At 30.2% G+C, this 22,238-nt stretch overlaps 1 protein-coding gene and 1 long non-coding RNA gene across 2 annotated transcripts; one reads left to right on the top strand and one right to left on the bottom strand.

The window, feature by feature from the left end:
* Nucleotides 1-6,103: 6,103 nt before the first annotated feature.
* Nucleotides 6,104-6,492, top strand: LOC112999549 (uncharacterized). Its single transcript, XR_003264761.2, has 3 exons — nt 6,104-6,153; nt 6,256-6,351; nt 6,434-6,492. It is a non-coding gene; the product is annotated as an uncharacterized lncRNA (long non-coding RNA).
* A 4,016-nt stretch (nt 6,493-10,508) lies between these two features.
* Nucleotides 10,509-14,257, bottom strand: LOC100808316 (probable leucine-rich repeat receptor-like protein kinase At1g35710). Its single transcript, XM_014767457.2, has 2 exons — nt 11,184-14,257; nt 10,509-11,038 (listed from the first exon to the last, which is right to left on the bottom strand). The coding sequence occupies exons 1-2, from the start codon at nt 14,200-14,202 to the stop codon at nt 10,722-10,724; spliced, it is 3,336 nt and encodes a 1,111-aa protein (XP_014622943.1). The 5' UTR covers nt 14,203-14,257; the 3' UTR covers nt 10,509-10,721.
* Nucleotides 14,258-22,238: the final 7,981 nt, after the last annotated feature.

Raw genomic sequence — 22,238 nt, 5'->3', positions numbered from 1 at the left:
GTAGCAGAAAATGATAATTTAACGGTATAACAACAACCTATGAAAAGAGTAGAAACTAAAAATGACCATTCAAAGACTGCGAAGCAGTCTATGAAAAGGGTAGCAGCTAAAAATGAAAATTCAAGTGTGAAGAAGTAAAAATAATTCTCATGCACTATTACAAAAAACAGTTTTAACATCGGCTTATTAACATCGATTTTGGATAAAACCGATGTTAAGTTAAACGCGATTGCATATTTGTAAATAAAGTATCCTTCTTAACATTGGTTTTCTAAAAAACCGATGTTAACTAATGATGTTAACATTGGTTTTCCAAAAAACCGATGTTAATGCATACACGTTAACATCAGTTTTTCAAAAACCGATGTTAACATTGGTTTTGGAAAAACCAACGTTAACGTATGATACATTAACATCGGTTTTCCAAAAAACCGATGTTAACGTATGATATGTTAACATCGGTTTTTTAGAAAACCGATGTTAATATAAATTTTTTTTTAATTATTTATATATTTTAAAAAAATCATATATTGCTTTATTAATTATATTTTAATTAAAAAATATAATAATTAATAAATAATTATAAATTCAAAAGGTAAGCATTTAAAAATTAAACTAAATTTTTAAAATGAATTTCATAATTTTAATTTTATTATTTCATGATTGTCATTTAAATATAACACACATTTATATAAATTATTTGATATTAGTTAATTTGAAAAAAAAAAACTGTTTTTAATAATAGAGTTTAACTTTTATAGAATTTTTATAGAATGTTGGTAAAAATAATTATATCGTAAAAAAATTAAAATTTATTATTAATATATTTTTATTTAATTTTATAAAAATAAAAAATTATATTTCTTCTGATTGTTTTACATATATTATATTTCTTCTGATTGTTTTAATCAAAGATGGTAATTAAGCATTCGCTTTGAAAATACTACTACATTAATTAACTGTTCTCACCAAACTTGCCCTCAAACCATAATAATAACTAGCGTTAAATTATATATTGTGGTTGGAAGGGAGATCAAATTCGAATAGTGATTACGATATTGGCAGAAGTGAAGTCATGAGCAAGGTGTTCAATGTTTTTGGTGCAATTTCCGTCATCATTGTTTGCAACACCAGTGGCTTGCTCCCTGAGATACATGTCATATTTCTATTCTTCTTTTTCTTACACAAATTAATTGCGTTGACACTTACATAAATAGGGAAGAAAAATTATTGTTTTTTTCTCTCAAGAAAACATAATAAATTAACTAGCCAAGTTTGTCGAAAGTGGATAATTAATGTCACTTAACCCGTGGAATGTTACATAGATAGAAAATTGTTTTTAATTTTATTCATTCAAATATTTTATCAACATCGATTTTCAAATAACCGATGTTAATATAAACTTTTTTTAATTATTTATATATTTAAAAAAAATCATATATTGCGTTATTAATTATATTTTAATTAAAAAAATAAAATAATTAATAAACAATAATAAATTCAAAAGGTAAGCATTTAAAAATTAAACTAAATTTTTAAAATGAATTTTTTAATTTTAATTTTATTATTTCATTATTATCATTTAAATATAACACCCATTTATATAAATTATTTGATATTAGTTAATTTGAAAATATAAAAAAATTGTTTTTAATAATAGAGTTTAACTTTTATAGAATTTTTATAGAATGTTGGTAAAAACAATTATATCATAAAAAAATTAAAATCTTTTATTAATATATTTTTATTTAATTATTATAAAAATAAAAAATTAGTTTTTTTCTTCTTAAAAAGGTAAATGAAGAATATTGTTTAAAAATTCTAGGAAATCCTACTATATTTATATTATCGTATTATCTTTAAATTTAAAGTAAATTAAAATATTTGTATATATTAATTTGATTTATTGAAAATATATGTTGTAGTGGTTTAATTTAAATAATTATAGTTATCTCATTTATTTGTAGAATTTAAAAAATGATATTTTCATTATTTTTAAACAAATTTTTCAGAACAAAAATAAAAATATTTTCATTTTCTTGACACGGTATTTTCATTTTTATTAATTTTAACTATATATATATATATATATCAGTTATTATTTTATTTTACAAATTTTCACAATACTTATTAATTACTAACTGTCTACAAAGTGCATGCCCCCGTAATTTTTTTACTTTTTTGGTTTTAATTGCTATTAGTTTTAGCCATTCTACTTGCTAGAATTCCACAAACCATATTCTACATTGGATTGATCAAACCATGGCATATTATGAAGACTTTTTTTGGTTTTAATTGCTATTAGTTTAAAATAAATTTTAGTGTTACAGAAAACAAATATTTTATTTATCCTATATATTTCGCATGTTAAAATGCTAGTGATTTTTTCAACATCTAAATGAAATAATAAGAAGAATGTAAGCTCAAAAAATAAAAGAAAAGAAAAGAAAGGAAGAATGTAGTTGCACTTGCAAGTGCATATTTCCTTTTTCTTTTGGAGCAATATTGCATGTCGTGGAGTTCACACGGAAAAGGCCTTGGTACTCGTGTGAAATATAGGGGGCTCTTCTTCTCACTATTTCACGAGAAAGAAAAGGGGTTTCATCTTCATAGGCAGCGTGAGAGTTAAGACGAGATTTCTAACCTTGCTTCCCTTAAGCCCTTACAAAGGAACCGCTCTAATAGCAGAGAAGAAGAGATAGCTTCACGGAGACCCTTCACAATATTTGATTTCCGGAAAACGCAAACGCAAGCTCTTCAAAAAATGGCGCCGGGTACTCTCTCTCTTTCTCTTTCCTTGTTTTCTCTTCAAATCTTGACCCACCCTAACCCTAACCCTTCGCGTTTTCACTTTTCAGGACCAAAAGGATGCCTTGCATAATGGTTTGGTAACCATGGAAGATGTTCAAATGGCAGTTGTTGAAGGTACTTGCAAAATCTGACAATGGTTTGGTAACCATGGAAGATGTTTTTTTTTTTTTTTGGATAAGAAGAATATATTCATTACCAAAAAAATAGATCAACACAATGCGACCCCCACGGATCCAGTAGATCAAAAACCCAAGCAGACAAAAGAACAAAAACAAACACCACCTAAGGGATCATAAGCCTACCCAACTGATTCCTAAGCTTAGGATTCAACCAACATCTGTAAACAATGGTGTCGGTGATTCTAGTGCCTACATTACTACTAGTAGTATCTAGACCAAAACACTTGTTGTTTCTGAACATCCAGGTTTCATAAACCGCTTCCGTGAACGCACATTTTATGATCTTCGCTTTGCTCCCCTTACTCTTTCACTTCTTAATAATCCAATCCAACTCCTCATTCCAAACACCCGGAGAATGTGGAACCTCTAGCCATTTAAGGGTGTGTTTCCAAAATTGACTCAACACATTACATTGGAAGAAAATATGTTGAATGGTCTCTTTTTCTTTACAGTAACAACAAGTATCATCATTGAGCATTCCAAATCGCATTAATCTATCTTTAGTTGCCATTCTCTCATGACAAGCCATCCAAAGGATAAAGCGGGCTCTCGGACGGGCCATGTTACCTTTGAATAAGTATCTCCATTTAACCTCTTGGAACTGCTGAATTAGAGACTTGTACATTCTGCCTGTTTGATAATTTTGTCCCTGCAACATACTTTGCCAAATTGGATTGATACACAACCATGGAAGATGTTCAAATGGTAGTTGTTGAAGGTACTTGCAAAATCTGACATTGGTTTGGATACCAAAGATACCCCTAGACCTTCACCAAAAATTAACTTAAAAAAGAAGGCCTTGAAACTTAAATAGCTCAAGCGCAAAGGTAACTCTATCTCGCACTAGGTTCTATTCTATGTATGGGTTGGAATACATTTGCACAAAATTACATGTTTAGTTCTTAGGGCATTACAATAAAAATTGGAATAATAAATATATCTATCTATGTGAATGCTCTGATAACTTGTGGAATGTGTTACAATTATGTAACAATAATCCCATTCCAATGTAGATTTAAGCTTCGACTTGGATAAGGGGACTTCAATACTCTATCTGTGAGCCTTAAAATTCAGCCAAAACTTCATTTCTTACAATCAATTTTAACTTTAATCCTTGGTACATTTGATCTCACCTTGTACTTGTAACATGATTGATACTGCAAAAATTGGCTGAATTATGGTACCCCTCCTTGAGATTCCTCCTACGAATTGAATATTCGCGCTTGCTGTCTTATGATTTTTCTTGTAATGCACTTCTTAATATTTGATAAAAATGCCAACAAAACACAAAAGACAAAGACATATTCTATGAAAATCCCCTTGTGAACAATCCACCCTACCAAATCAACTATTTCACCACTACCCTTGTGAACAATCCACCCTACCAAATCCCCTTGTGAACATTCCTATTTTCTCACGTTCACTACAAATGGCTCGACATATTATACTCGGCCAATTGCACCCCACCATGTCAAATTATCCTCTACACAAAATACACCCCTCCAAATTTCTCTAATGCCCGAAGCCATCAAACTTGAAACACACCTTTACCCTCCAACTTAACATGAATCCAGACACTACCTTGGATCATAAACCCAACACGACAAAAGGTAAGATAATTTTAAATTACAAGAATGACATAATAAAAGGTCCTCTGTTATGTAACCCTGAAATCAAATTGAATGCAATAAATGAAGTTTCTGACTTGTGAAACCAACTGTGTTGCACTTGCAGCCTCATCAACTACACTGTTCATCTAACAAACATCTCAATGTGACCAATACGCGTTTCCTCTGTAGCCTACACCTGTCACCACTGCCAATGAATTAATACAGTGAGCATATCTATATAAGGTGCGTTTGGACTTTGGATCATGTCTTATCTTGAACTTAGGATGGGTTAAACATTATTTTTTATTAGCTATGATATTTAATTTAACATTGTTAATTCATATTCCTTTGTGGTATTCTTCTTCTCAGGATTTTACGGAAAGGATTATAGTATAGAAAAAAGGTTGTGAATTAAGAAACTAACTTATTTTCCCCTTCAAGGTAAAATGGCTAGATCGATATACCTTCAGTAACAATATTTGTTGGCTTACACTAAAAAAATAAAAGTTGTTGCATTGTTATCTTTTTTTTTACGCCAAGGCATCCATTTTTATGTTGGAAAGTCTACGGTGTTCTTCAAATTCTGACCCAATGCCTTGACAACAACTATTGTTCTCTTTAATTGCATTTATTGATAAAAAAATTAATTGTTAAGAAGCATAAGTTCTAAGAAAAATGTTCATAATTCACACTTTACACACTCTTTTTAATATATTATTTTTTTAATTATGAGGTGAATTTTATGTGAGCATTATCACTTAAAAAATCAAGATCTTTGTAAATTGATTCAACAATAAATAATTTAATAAAAAGAGTAAATAAAACATTGTTATGATTGTGATGGAAATTTCTTATATGTTTAATAAAAAGTGTCTTATCTTGAACTTTGGATCAATGTTTAATTTATACTCTAGTCATTTTTTATTATTTTTTATACTACCAAGTCCACCATTATAACCTTCACAAGATGGAGCGGTTTAACAAACATCGTACATTGCCATTTGAGCAAAGTAATTGTTTTAAATTCATACATAATTAACTTTGGCTTAACAACACAACCATTTGACTGAGACAAGTGTGCGAGCGGGAAATTTTGATGTGTATGGATTCCTCGAGCCACAGTCTATTCAGAGATCTGGGCAATCACAATTTGAATCCAAAAGTTACATCAAAAGTTGGATACAGAGTTCAAAACAAGATGTTTACCTTGGAGCCTACCTGAATGGGTAAGTCAAACACAACAACTGAATTTAAATAATCTATACTACTACAATAACCCATATTCGTCTCTACTGCAGTAGACACTGGCAAATGGTCGTCATTCTGCCTAAGGAAAACCTAGTTGTCTGGTTTTGTTCTTTACATAACAGGTCAGACAACTACCTTAGGGGAATAATTAACAGGTCAATATTGTTTTCAATATATTTTCATTGGCATAACTCAACAACATCAATATTTTAATGTTCCTCATATTCAACACTGGTGCTTTGAAAGGACTTGATGATACTCCACAACCTAAATCCAAGGCTGCTACTAGGTGGATTGTTGTTAAGGTACGTGATTTAAATAAAACTTCTACTTATATATATTTTATGTGTGTGTACACTAATTGTAGTTAACTTTTAATTAATATCCAAATTTCATTATGTATTTAGTGTAATAGACAAAAAGGAATAACTGAATGTGGCTACTACGTGATGCACTAGATGTCCACAATAATCTTAGGATCTTTCAGAAATAATTGGGAGACGGTAATTGTTTATTTCAAACAAAGTTGGTTTTCTTATGATTGTTATTACATTATTAATTTATTTTTTTTATTTGATCATGCAGTATTTTAATGAAGTTAGACCATTGGAAGCAGAGAGATTCAAGGCGCTTCGCATCCAGTGAGCACAGTATTATCTAAAAGTTAGAAATCAAACATAGGATGTTAGGCAACTATGCAACTTTAGGTTACTTAATTAGTTTACATACTTTGCATTACATTTTTTACAATTGTTGTTTCATTTTAACATTGAATAACCTTTGTTGATAGTTAGTTTTTTGCTTAAACCTATTTGAAAGCAGAACGCAAATGATATATGTTGTGTGCTGTGTGGTCTGATTTTAAATTTACAGGTTAAATTTTGTTTTTTTTTTGTAAAAACAGAGACATTATTTAAAAAAAATTCCTGAAAACAACATCGGTTGTTTACAGAAAACCGATGTTAACATTAGTTAACATCATTTTTTTCAAAAAACTGATGTTAACTGTCAATAGTAACACATTCGTTAACATCAATTTTTTGAAAAAATCGATGTTAACTGTCAATAGTTACACATTCATTAACATCGATTTTTTTTTTTTTACAGAAAACCGATGTTAACTGTCAACATTAACAAATTCGTTAACATCGGTTTTTTTTATAGAAAACCGATGTTAACGGTCAACATTAACACATTCGTTAACATTGGTTTTTTTTGTAAAAACCGATGTTAACTTTCAACATTAATATACATTTTTTGGGTGTAATTCATATTAGCAACATCGGTTATTTATATAACCGATGTTGATAATTTTACGTTAACATCGGTTTTTAAAAAACCGATGTTAACGATAATACTATCAACGTCGGTACTTTCAACATCGGTTCAAAAATCGATGTTGAAAGTCATAAATAACCGATGTAGAAAACATATTTTCTAATAGTGATGTGTCCACCAATGTTAATTGAAGAGTATAATAACAACCAGGGAGATTTTGAAGAAGAAGAACCAAGAGATGAAACTATTGAAAAATATCCAAGTCCCACGTCGGCTACCTCAGTCCTTGGGGTGCAACTTATATATCTGTTGGGCAACTTCACTTAAATCCATTTGGTTTTAAGATGAAATCTAACAGAAACTAACATGGAACAAGAAGAAAGTGAACACCTAGAGGATGCAAAATCCATGGAACACGAAGGAAATCCATTCCAAGAGGAAGATGGTGAAATAAATGGTAATTTAATTGAGTTTTAATCAGTCTTATATATTTTTTGTTATTGATATGTATATTTGTTTTATGTCAAAATAGGGACAAGTAAGAAAAGAACACGGGGACCGATGCAATGGATGAAAATACATTCAAGAAATGTTCAAGATCGTGAAGAAGTGGTCTTAGATGATGATGGAGAGTCGATTGGACCCAATGGTAAAATTGTATCTGACTTGATATTGGATATATGCTTTTGTTTTTCATCTGAAATGCTTTTGTTTTTCATAGTAAACTAGTAATTTATAATATTCATGTTGGATGTTCTACACAATGTACATCTTCAAACATATTTTTGTTGAATCAATGTAGCATCAAAAGAAGAACAAAGGAGAGGAAGTCACTTGAGCAAAAATGTTTATTGAGACTCGCAAAGCCCGACCAAAAGGAAAAGAAGTGGATGAAGAAACACAAGTTGCTATTGCAAGTTCATCTTTACTCATAAAGTATATGCTTAGTGTTGATTATATCTGACATTGATCTTTTTTTATTAATTAGAAAAGGCTTCAAGATTCAACTACTTCTGCTGAACAAGCATTTAAATTGTTGCTTGGAAAAGAAAAATTTGGTAGAGTGGGTTGCTTTGGAAGAATTGTCACACCATCACATTTAAAAAGAAAAGAAGAAATTTTTGCTCTTAAGGAGCATGCAAATGAGTGGAATAATTGGGCTAGGAGGTTTGAAGGATTGGAATCACTTCTAATATGCTTCATGAAGCAAAACAACCGAAATTTGGATGATGAAGCTTTGGATGACATGATAAGAAATGTTGTAGCTAATGAAAATAGTAATGCGGCAATGTGATCCTCTGCATCAACTAATGTTCCTAATTTTGTAAAGGTATAATTACTCATTAAACTTCTAAAATTATTATTTGATTTGATTTATATGTATATACATAACAATTACTAAATTATTAAATATATTTGTAGGTTGGAGACCAAGAAATTTATGTTCAAGATATGAAAGTTTTATGTTCATACACAAAAACTTGATTTTATTTTTGGATTTATACTTTTGATCAGATATGACTTTATCTCTTAGAAATTAGTTGGTATCAAATTTTTAATATATACTTTAATGTTTTAGAAATGTCAAAGTGTTTTATGCACACGCGTATTGACATCAATATATATGAAGTACTTTATTATATTTTGATTATTTATATTTAGTATTCTGTGCATGTATACATATTTGTTATAAATTGTAGATTCATTTTTGTTCCTTATTTTATTCATCTTCTATAACAAAAAATTGTGTACTAATAATAGTTCAATTGTTTTATTTGTTTAACATTTTTAAATTATTTATAACTTAAATAATTAAGTCTTAACACTAACTAAATTATATATATATATATATATATATATATATATATATATATATATATATATATGGAACAAAATAAATGTTTGCTTTTGACAATACTAAAACCAAAACTAAATAAATAAAATATTAAAATTAAAGAAGAAGAAGAAAAAACATAATCTAAACCTTTAGACCATGATTAAATAATCATTTACACTATTTGTTTAGAATAGAAAATATGTTGTTTAAAATACATGTCCACATTTGTATAACCGGTGCTTAAACATATGATATTGGTTTGGTTCCCGCACTTGTTATCTTTAGATTTCATTTTTCATCTTTTATTAATATTTCAGGAGGAAACTGTTGCATATGATTCTGTTTTGCTCTAGTGTCAACCTAGCTGGGATAACTACATTTCAGTTAATGTTTGCTGGCTTCTATTTCATAAAAAATAATAAAAGTGGGTTAATTAAAAAATCTACAACCTTCTTTTATTTTATTTTTCATAATTTAGTTTTCATTCTAAATAAATATATTAACTCATTTAATTAAGAAAGTATAGTTCAATTGATTGAGAAAGAATGTGTAAGTTATTATAAATTCCTTTAATATTGTCTTCAATTCTAATGATAAAATAATATTCACTCATTTAAATTTTATTGTTTTTATGAATTTTAAAAGGGGTAAACCTAATATTTTTAAACTTATTTTAATTTTATATATTTAATTAGAGGTAAATTCATGATGGATAATGTCTTCTCTAAGTTTAATCAACTTTCGAATCCAAAATTTAATTGCGAATACCGGTGAAACTCCCTGCTTTTAAGGGTTTTTTTTCTTCTGTTGTTCTGTTGCGACTCTGTTCTTGACCGTATGAATTATGATCCACTTGTTTGAATCTATGATTGGAAAAAGACACGTACCTAGGACCAACTTTCAAAAATAGTAAGAGATCCACCGAAGTCTGCTAACACATGTAAGTAGGGGTGTGTAAAAAAAAAAAAAACTAGTTTAATTAAAAAAAAAAGGTAAACTCAAAAGTGATTCAAACTCGAATTAATTTTAAAAAAATTGATCAACCAAATTTAGAAAGTGATTCAAACTCGAACTGATATAAAAGAAATTGGTTGTGAACTAAACTTGTTTTTAATTAATTTTAAACTAGTTTTAAAAAATGAACCCAGTTTCAAATTAATTTTTAAATTATTTTTAAACCGAATTGATTTTATAGAAACAATTTGATCAATCAAATTAATTTTATAAAAAATAATTTGATTTATTCAATTCAAATCAATTTCTTAAGCACCCTTACGTGTAGGACCCATTATTAGAGATGCTTTGGCAACTAAGACTATAAAAATTCAAATCCATAAAATGTTGCAAAAAAAGGATGGAACCAAAATCTATGGAAATTAAAGTATGAAACAAAGAAACTTCACCATCACAAGCAAATACGAAGGTTAAAATTATGTAGTTTCGCAAGTAACAACAAAAGTTCCTTAAATTATTAAGTTACAAGGATCCCGTGAATGGAAAAACAAAACAAAATCTTATTGATCTCAAAGTGGTAATATACTAATATATCATAAGTTCAAAATCCAAATAAATCCCCAATTGATACATCATAAGTTTAAAATAAACTGACTTGCAAAATAAAAAATACAACACAATAGAATAGAACAAGTAGAACTTAGACATTACATCAAAAAACATAGAACTCAAACATGCTTTGTAAGTTCAATCTTTCAGCTATATATAAGTGGCAATGTAGAGCTAATCCATTGAAGATGAGCTTCATGACATTTCAAGCTCATTGGCAACGTGCTCCATGGTAGGGCGAGATCGTGGACTTTCAGTCAGGCAGGCAATTGCTATCTTTGCAATTGATGCCACCTCCTTAACAATAGGCTTTGTTGGATGAGGGAGACGTTCGTCCAAGTTCTCCATCAATGCCATATTATCAAGTGTTGAGGTCACACCATTCGACGAAGATGATAGCAATAAAGATGATATAACATCACCAGGGTGCTTTCCTAAAAGTATTTCCCACGCTAGGACCCCAAAACTATACACATCACATTTCTCATTAACTTCCATTGTGTATGCAAGCTCTGTAAGAAAATAAAAGAAAGTGCAATCATATGCAAAATAGGATTCTAGTGACTAACAAAGACAAAATGTAGATATTCTGACTAACAAAGGCAAACTAAGAAATCATGATATCTTCGATCAGTATAAAGAAAGGAAATTAATTACCTGGAGCAGCATATCCAAAGGTTCCTACAAATGAGGTCCAATTGGATGAATTAGGATTAAGAAACTTGGCTGTTCCGAAGTCTGAGACATGAGCTACATATTCTGAATCCAAAAGAACATTCTTGCTTGATATATCACGATGAACAATTGGAGGCGAGCAGTCATGGTGCATATAGAATAAAGCATTTGCTACACATTTAACAACATTCACCCTTTTGTTCCAATCAAATGCAACTGCTTGATCATCATCCTTCAAAATCTTCTCTACACTGCCCTTCTCCAGGAATTCACACACCAAAAATGAGAATTGTGAATGCGAACAAAACCCATATAACTTTACAATGTTACGGTGTCGAATTTCTGTCAAAGCTTGGATCTCACTTGTGAAAGCTTTCTGATTGAGCATTTCTCCATTTGGAACCGAATGGAGTTTCTTCACAGCAACAACTAGACCTGTAGGCAACACTGCCTTGTAAACACATCCTTGCCCTCCAACCCCAATGAGATGCTTGCTGTCAAAGTTTTCTGTGGCTTCAATAATATTCTCGAATATCATTTTGCCATCAAAACTCCATATTGCAAATATGTTTGGAGTTTGTAAATTTGTAGCCTGCTCTTCTTTTTTCGTTGAAGCTTGGCATAAATAATACGAGACTCCAAAAACAAATAATGCCATTATTAGAATGCCCAAAGTAATGGGTAAAATTACTGTTATGACTTTCTTTCTCATATGATTATGAGATTTCCCACTTGATGTTGGGCAACGCTCCAAGCCAGTGACATTTCCACACAAGCCTTTATTATTTCTCAATGCTTCAATTTTAGCATTGTTGAAGGCTACAGTTTTAGGAAGTGGGCCCTCAAACTGGTTGTATGATATATCAATAGATGTCAAGCTTATCATATCATCAAAGCTAGAGAGATCACCTGAAAGATTATTGTGAGAGAGATTCAATGTTTCTAAGCTTTTTAATTCTCCAAACGTTGAAGGTATTGTTCCTCTCAAAGAATTTCCACTAAGATCAAGACTTGTAAGAAATTTCAGTTTGCCAAGCTCTGAAGGAATATTTCCCTGAAATTTATTTTGGCTCAGACTCATGTCCAATAAATAGAGCAAATTTCCAAGTTGTTTTGGGATTAAGCCAGACAAATTATTTGATCCAAGCTTCAAAGTTCGAAGTTTCTGCATTGATGCTATTTCTTTGGGAACATTTCCTGTAAGATTATTGTTGTTGAGTGAAAGATCAAACAAGGTCAAGTTACATAAATCTTGTGGAATGTTTCCTGTAAGATGGTTTGAGAACAGGTGAAGCAGTTCTAATTTGGTTGCCCCACCTAGTTCTGGTGGTATTACACCTGATAAATTATTGTTGGAGATCTTGAGGCTTGTGAGGCTACCAAACTTTCCCCAATTAGGTGAAAGGTGACCATAAAAATTATTGTCGCTCAATTCGATGAAGTACAAGTTTGGAAGTACACCAAAAGCATCTGTTATATCACCCGTTAGTTGGTTTTGTTGAAGCCTGACTCTCACAAGGCTGGAGAAATTTTTCAAACTCTTTGGAATTGGGCCTGTGAAGTTGTTATTACTAGCGGTAAAATTTACCAACTTTCCACCAATGCAAACGTTGCGAGGTAAATAGCCAACAAAATTATTATCAGCTAGCTGCAAATTTTTCAGAGCAGTAAGCCTGTTGAAATCTGTTGGAATCTTGCCACTAAGTTGATTATCAAATAAAGATAACACCTCGAGGTTTGTTAAATTTCCAATAGTGGAAGGAATGGATCCAGAGAGTTTATTTCCATTAAGGCGAATAGAGTTCAAATTGATCAAGTTACCTATGGAAGCCGGGATTGGTCCAGAGAGGCTGTTGTCCAACAGTTGGATTGTGAAAAGTGAATGGAGATTTCCCACTTCATCCGGGATAGAACCAGATAAGCTGTTTCTATAAAGGTAAAGATAATTTAAACTGCTCAAGTTTCCAATTGTAGAGGGAATTTTACCAGAGAGAAAGTTATTAGACAAATCAAGTTCACCAAGTTGTTTCAAAAAACCAATTTCACGAGGAATGGAACCAGAAAAATGATTACCTCCAAGATATAGAATCTTGAGGTTAACCAACTTCCCAATTTCACGAGGAATGGACCCGTTGAAATTGCATTGCCTCATATCAAGATGTATTACATTTTCCAACATCCCAATTTCTTCGGGCATGGAACCATTGAAATTATTATCTGCAAATGACAAAAACTTTAGGTCCATATGCCAAATCCCCCGAGGAATGTTGCCAGAAAGGTTGTTGAATCCTAAATCTAGATAAGACAAATTGTTTAACTTTTCTATAGAGATTGGGATTGTCCCTGTGAGATTGGAAAAAGGAGTATCAAGTATTCTCAGATTCCTCAATCTACCTATTTCTTGAGGAAGGGGTCCACTGATAATATTTTCACCCAGCCACAATTCATGAAGGTCAATCAACTGTGTTATTTCAGAAGGAATAGTCCCAGAGAGATCATTGGTACGAAGATTAAGATATGAAAGTTTGGACAGATTACCAATGCTACTGGGAATGCTACCAGAGAGTTTATTAGTGGACAAGTCAAGAGTGTTGAGATTGGACAAGGCATCAATTTGAGGAGGAATACTTCCAGACAAAAAGTTGTGGCTCATATTCAGAATGAGGATGTTTGGAAGTAATGAGAAGTTAAGACTTTGAAACGTACCTCTTAATCCAGCATTTGTAAGGTTTATGTTGGAAACAGAATTGGAGTCATGACATGAAATTCCAAGCCAATTGCAAGGATTATTGCCGGTCCATGAAGAGAGAGAAGCTTGACTTTGGTTGTCAAGGCTGGCTTTCCATTTCAGCAAAGCATTTGCTTCTGTGGCAATCTCAGAAGAAGCAAAGGCATCATAAGAAGGAGGAGAGGCCATTGCAAATGCACAAAAACACGTTACAAGAAGCAGCCAAAATGGTTGGAGCTTCATGGACAGAAGCGTTGGAAATATGAACACCATGCGGAAAATTTCAATCACCTATTGTCTAATCCTATCAACTGGAGGAGAATTGCTTGCATGTAATTCATGGGATGGTGCAAATACTTATAGGCAAAATGTCAATGATACAAGAACCAAAGTCAAGAAACAATGTGATCCCGTGTTTTAAAAGGTTTAAAATAAAAATTATTAATATTTGTTAACCTTTATCCTTTTTAAGTTATAAAAGAAACTAACGGTAGCTAATTTTGTAAGAGTTTCATAGCATTTTTTTTTTACAAAATAGTTTAACAGTTACATTGTTATTTAATCATAAATAATTATTTATATGAAATAAATTTTTTATTAATAACAATAATAGTATCTAATTGGATGATTATATAAAACTAATAAAAGTATTTTACATGCTAAGTGAATTATTATTTTTCTTTTTTAAAAGCTTTTAATTTCTATAAAAAATAATTCAATAATAATTATATTTTTAATAAAAAAAAATAAAACTTTTTATTAGGTTTAAATATTTGTTTGATTGTTAGGAGATTAAAACTGATATACACAAAAACTAAAAAGAAATATTTTTAAGTATACAAACTAAAAAATAGAAAAAATTGTAACTATAAGATCAAATAAATAATTATTTATTTTAGTTTTATATTTTTATTATCATGTTATTTGTATGGGTTGTGAATGACTAATTTTTATTAAAAAATCTAGTTAGTCACCTTTAAAAGATTTTTTTTCTTAACTATATTTTTTTCATTCATGTAATAAGAAAAATTACACTTATATTTTCTTTTTCCTTATTTCATTTATTTTATTGTAACTAATTTTGTTTTATCCGTTTTAAAGGAAATTAATTAATTTAATTGTTATTTTTTCTTCTGAACCTATCTTATATCATTTAAAAGAAGATAAAAAAAATTTAAAACTTAATTCACCTCCTAAGTTAGTTATTGAGGTCATTTCTCAACATAATCCATATAACACACTTTGTGACTATTGTTCAGATAGATTGAATTAGTGTTGTACCAGCAACATGCACATGCCAACTTTCCGTTGGTGCTCCAATCTGACAACATAGCATACCCATGGTAGTCAATAATAATCCATAAAAGAGCTGCACACATTTTATTTTTTTACGTATCATATGTCTCTACTTTGAATCACATAACACCGTAAGCTCCTCAATCTGAAGATACACATTGATGTCATTTCCAGGAAATCATGGTCCAGGAATCAATAATGACAACATCGTATATTCAGGTTTCATGCACAACCAAGGTGGATAGTTATATACGACCATCATGATAGGCCATGTACTATGTGATATGCTCATAGTTCTAAATGGATTAAATCCATCACTTGATAAGCCAAGTCTTATGTTACAAGACTCAGAAGAAAAATTAAAATGAATCCTATCAAAGTCCTTCCATGCTTGGCCATAAGTAGGATGTCTTAGTTTCCCATCCTTTGTGTGTTCGTCTTCATGCCAAATCATTTGATCAGCTGTACTTGAACACATGGATAACCTTTAAAGTCTAGGGATCAAAGGAAAGTATCACAAAATCTTTGCAGGAACTTTATAATCATGCTTCAGTTGCTCAAACTCACCATTTACTGGGGCAAATTCCTTTCGTCGAGAAGTTTTACAAACATGGCAAATATCATCATTCTTATGCTCTTTCTAGTATAACATGCAGTCATTCAGACATGCGTGAATCTTTTTATAATCAAGGCCCAAATCCTTAATCATGGATTTTGTTTTGTTAAAAGATTTTGGAATGTTCAAATCCTGCATGGCTTCTTTCAGTAATTCCAAGAGAGAAGTAAATAAAGAATTGCTCCACCCATGAAGACACTTCAACAAGTACAAGCGAATTACAAATGATAAGGTAGAAAAGTTTTTGCATCCTGGGTATAATTCTTATTTTACCTCGTTAATCAAATTGAAAAATGTTCTAGCATCCTCATTAGGCCCCTCACTCACTCCTTCTACTTCTGTTATATTTCTAAATGTGTCATATAATAAGCCACCAATATCATCATGTGAGTCCTCTTGATCTTCCATGATATCGTTCATTTCCATACGTAATGGTATTTTCTCTAGCCATGGAGATCTCCATGGTTTACCCAAACATCATAGCCTTTTAGAAAGAATTTTAAATATTAGGTGATCATAAACCACATATCTCTTTGCCCATAAACGATTTCTACAAGTGGCACAAGGACATAAAAGTTCATCTCCTTGAGGCCTTCCTTTCATGTAGGCAAAATAATCTAGAAAAGAATCAACACCATCTATATACTCTTTGACTAAACGGTGGAAGTTTAGTACACTCTTTGTCCATCACTTTTAGACTAAAGCACAAAAAAAAAGTTATTGTAAACACTATCTTATACTCTAAAGTGATGAACAAAAAATACTATAATATATTATAAGGAGAACAAAGTTTAGCACAATACATGTACTAATTTCAGTTCAAAGATCAACATGTAAGATTTTTTAAATTAAATACTTTTTTATGCTTAATGATATATAATTTTTGGTGAAAATAAAATTAACCAATTCACAAAATCAAATACATGGAGAATCAAAATATAAGAATCAAACAAGTACATAAGAAAATATGAATAACATGAACAAAAGATACATACCAACAAAGAAATAGATTTGGAATTAAAGCCAAGAGCTAGAGATAAAATAATAGTAGATAAAATAATGGAGAATCAAAATATGAATAACATGAACAAAAGATACATACCAACAAAAGATACAAAAATTAATGCAGATTTTATTATGCAAATTACTGAGATAAAATAATGCAGATTTATAAACAAAAATAACTAAAATTATTTACTGACATAAAATTCTAATTCTAATTCTAATTTAAACAAAAATAATTATGTTTTGGAATATATTTTTGCTTGCAAGACACCGGGTCAAGACACCGGGTCAACCGGTCAAAATGGATGCAAGACACCGGGTCAACCGGTCAAGACTTGTATTTACGCAACTAAGTCAGTATACACTTCGTATGATAGTAACCAGGAAAGACGAGGCATTCCATACACCTCTTATAATTAAAATAAATAAATAAATAAATATTTCTTTTGTTTCAAAATGACTGATATTTATGATTTTTTTACACATGCCATGAAAGAAAATATTTTAAGATAATTAACATTTATAAGAAGACACTTAATTTTATTAAAATATCCTTATTTTTTTTCTTAATTTTAGTAAATGTATTATCAAGTCTTCCAAGAAACATCATTTATTACATGACAAAATCGAAATAAATATTTGAATATTTCAGTGAAAAGTAAGTATACAAGATAAAGTACTCGGTTAGGCTGAGGGGATACTTAAAACCACAAAATTGAATACCCCCTCAACGTAACCACATATTTTGTACAACACATTTCGTCCTCTGACATATACAAATGACGAATACCCTCTTATCATAATTATTACCAATAAACTCACTTAAAGGTAATTACTTGATTACAAGTGCCTAAGCATGATTAAGAGACATATCACTCAACTAGTAATTAGGACGTGCATGCCCATAAACCCCAGACCTAGTAAGGTCAGTATAAAAAGGGATGAATCCCCTAGGTAGGAGGATTGATTCATTTTCAAAATATTAACCATATATTATCAATAGCTCTGAGACGAACCCTGACTTGAGCATATAGTGCTTTTTGTAAGTATCCCCCCCCCCCCCTCTATTTCGAATGCAAATATACACTAGAGACTTCGTCAAGGAACTACCAGAATGGACCATTCGACACAATAGAAGACCTTTCAGCATAATAGAAGACCCTTCAACAAAATGACAGGTGTCTGATCTATTTGTGATAAGAACACTAGTTAATTTAGAATTTTTTTTCAAAGGCTAAAAGCCTAGTCCTTTTGGGATGAAGGGAATAATAAAAGTTTACTAATAATATGTTGATATAACTGTTAGTATGAATTGTTTGAAAAAAGTAGCTACAAGAATTTAAAAAAAGAGGTTAATAGCAAAATTTGTTCCTACACTACTAGAAAAACATGTTTTTACCACACATATTCTACATCGGTTGTTGAAACCTGTCTTACAAAAATAGACAGTGACACTTTTGTAATTATAATATGTGTAAACCATAACGATAGTACAAAACCCATCTTTAAATAAATAATACAACCACAAGTCATATTATAACCGTCGTACAAATTGACGACATTTTCTTTTAATACCGTCGTGGAATTCGGGTCATTAACCCTCCTAATAGTGCTGGACTTACTCTAGAAATTCATTGAAAAATCACATCATATATATGAGAAAGTTGGACTACTCGTAATAGTGTTGCACTTACTCTAGAAATTCATAAACTTAATTAGATTTCAAGCTAGCTAGCAAGCCTTTTATATTAAAAGGCCTCGGTTTTCAAAACAATCGACGGTAACCACCCTAAGCCCCAATACTACATAAAATTCTAATTCAAATTAAAAAATTAATTAGGATTGTACTTATGTTTTGGAATATATTTTTATTTAAACTTATATTTTAGTGATAATTTTTTATTTGAGTTTCTACTTTAAAGAATAATTTTAAATAATTTTGTTTGGAGCTCACAAAATAAATATTTTATTTTTTCATTTTTTAATAACTGTCTATAGATATTTTTAATTGTATAAAATATTTGAATAATTTTAGTTGTAATTATTAAAATTATTTTTTTAAAGAAAATATTAGAATAAATAAAATTATAATAAAAGTGTTCTTTAAAACATTTTTAAACTATATTATTTATTTTTATTCAAATAATTTTTTATTTTTCCTTTAAAATTAATGACATATACTATAGTTATTCAAATATTTTATTGATTTTAAAATTATTTTAATATATGAGTTTAATTCCTACTATAAAAATTTGGTTGTTAAGTAAAACTTATAATTTAATCAAAATTAAACAATTATTAAAATCAGGATGTGAAAGCTTGACATTGACCGAAACAATAATTGCAGTATTGGAAAATTTTGCTTGCTTACACTGTTTTGCAAACATGCAAGACACGGGTCAAGACTTGTATTGACGCTACTAAATTGGTGGACTGGGTGGGTGTTGCAAACGCAAAAATCAAAATGGATGCAAGACACAGGATCAACCGATCTAGACTTGCATTGACGCAACTAAATCGGTAGACTTCGTATGCTAGTATTTATAATTAAAAATAAACGGATGAGGCATTCCATACACCTCTTGTAATTAAAAATAATTTTTTTTCTTTTCAAAATGACTGATATTTATAATTTTTTCACACAGATCAAGATAATTAATATTTATAAGATGACAGTTAATTTTATTAAAATATCCTTGTTTTTTTCTTAATTTTAATAAAGTATTATCTAGTTTTTCAAGAAACATTATTTATTTGAGGACAAAATTAAAATCAATATTTGAATATTTCATTGAAAAAATAAATTAAAAAAAAATGAAGAACGTGTCATCGGGTGGGAGTTGAATTTGTGATAAAGAAAAATAAAATTAAAAAAATTAAAACTAAAAGTGAAGAGTTGGCACTGGGAATTGGAAAATAACTAAATTTGAGTCGGATCGTAGGAATTAACGAACCAAAAACAATAGGTGGGAAATTAAAAAAACAAAAAAATAGCTATAATATCTTATGTGATGTTTTGCTGATCTCCAATAAAAACTAAATATTCATGCTAGTAATTTATAAACAAAAACAATGCAGATTTTACTATGCAAATTAGTGAGATAAAATTATAATTCTAATTTAAAAATTAATTAAGATTATACTTATGTTTTGGAATATATTTTTATTTGAACGTATAATTTAGTGATAGTTTTGTATTTGAGTTTATACTTTAAAGAATAATTTTAGATAATTTTGTTTGAAGCTCAAAAAATAAATCTTTTATTTCTTTTTTTTTAATAAGTATCAATAGATATTTTTAATTGTATAAAGTATTTGAATAATTTTAGTTGCAGTTAATAAAATTATTTTTTAAAATAAAATATTAGAATAAATAAAATTATAATAAAAAAAATTTCAAAATATTTTTAAACTATTTTTTTTATTTTTTATTCAAATAATTTTTTATTTTTCCCTTAAAATTAATGCCATGTATTATAATTATTCAAATATTTTTATTGATTTTAAATTATGTTAATATATGAGTTTAATTCCTACTATAAAAATTTGGTAATAATTGCAGTATTAGAAAATTTTGCTTGATTACACTGTTTTAGAAACGTATGCAAGACAGCGGGTCAAGACTTATTGAAGCTACTAAATCGGTGGACTGGGTGCGTGTTGCAAACGCAATTGTCAAAATGGATGCAAGACACCGGGTCAACCGGTCAAGACTTGTATTTACGCAACTAAATCAGTAGACTTCCTATGATAGTAACTAGGAAAGATAAGGCATTCCATACACCTCTTGTAATTAAAATACATAAATAAATAAATATTTCTTTTGTTTCAAAATGACTGATATTTATGATTTTTTCACACATGCCATGAAAGCAAATATTTCAAGATAATTAACATTTATAAGAGGACACTGAATTTTATTAAAATATCCTTGTTTTTTCTCTAAATTTTAGTAAATATATTATCAAGTCTTCCAAGAAACATTATTTATTACAAGACAAACTTGAAATAAATGTTTGAATATTTCCTTAAAAAGTAAGTATACGAGATAATGTACTCAGTTAGGCTAAGGGGACATTTGGCATCACAAAATCGAGTACCCCCTCAACCACGTAACCACATATTTTGTACCACACATCTCATCCTTTAACATATACAAATGACGAATATCCTCCGATCATAATTATTACCAATAAACCCACTTAAAGGTATTTACTTGATTAGAAGTGCCTAAGCATGATTAAGAGACATATTGCTCAACTGGTAATTAGGACGTGCATGTCTATAAACCCCAAGCCCAGTAAGGTCAGTATAAAAAGGGGTGAATCCCTCAAGTAGGAGGATTGATTCATTTTCAAAATATTAACCATATATCATCAATAACTCTTAGGCGAACCCTGACTTGAGCATCAGGGTGCTTTTTGTAAGTACCCCCCCCCCCCCCTTCTATTTCAGATGCTCACATACACTAGACACTTCGTCAAGGAACTATCAGAGTGGACCCTTCGACACAGTAGAAGACCTTTCGGCACAATAGAAGACCCTTCGACAAAAAGACAGGTGTTTGGTCTATTTGTGATAAGAACAGTAAGAACATCAGCTAGTGTAGATTTTTTTTTCAAAAGCTAAAAGCCTAGTCCTTTTGGGATGAAGGGAATAATAAAAGTTTACTAATAATATGTTGATATAACTATTAGTATGGATTGTTTGAAAAAAAAGGTTAATAGAAAAATTGGTCCCTACACCAGTAGAAAAACATGTTTTTACGTTGCATATTTGACATCGGTTGTTGAAAACTGTCTTACAAAATAGGCGGTGTCATTTTTGTAATTATAATGTGTAAACCATGACGGTGAGACGAAACTCGTCTTCAAATGAATAATACAACGACAAGTCATATTATGACCGTCATAGAAATGACAAATCGACGACATTTTCTTCTAACACCATCGTGGAATTCGGCGTCATTAACCCTCGTGTGTGCACGTGCCTCAACTCCTGCCCTAGCATAGATATTAACAAGGTACCTTTTTCCCCTAACTCAATGAACATCCTTCATCACTCACTGGCTATCGTACATCTTCCCACAATCGCCCCGCGCGTGGAACAACATCTTGTCCCGGTGTGTAACACTGTCATGTACCACTGTGTAACCCCAATTGGTGGTGTTGGAGTCCTTTTGTCAGTAGGTAAAGGAACATTCTTAGACTTTAATCTATTTTCAGCCTCTTCAAAAACCCTCCTCAAATCAACCAAATATGCATCAGTAACTTTCGGACAAGTAGCAATTCCACTACCACAAATTCTAAGCAAATGTGCTTTAACCCTAAAGTATGAACTTTTGACAACTTTTTCACAAAAATTACAACTCCACATCCTACTACCACCCCCA

Source organism: Glycine max, chromosome 15, assembly GCF_000004515.6.
Source record: "Glycine max cultivar Williams 82 chromosome 15, Glycine_max_v4.0, whole genome shotgun sequence".
Lineage (NCBI taxonomy): Eukaryota > Viridiplantae > Streptophyta > Magnoliopsida > Fabales > Fabaceae > Glycine > Glycine max.
Note: the sequence above shows the minus strand (reverse complement) of the source record. Positions and strands in the feature narration are given on the sequence as shown.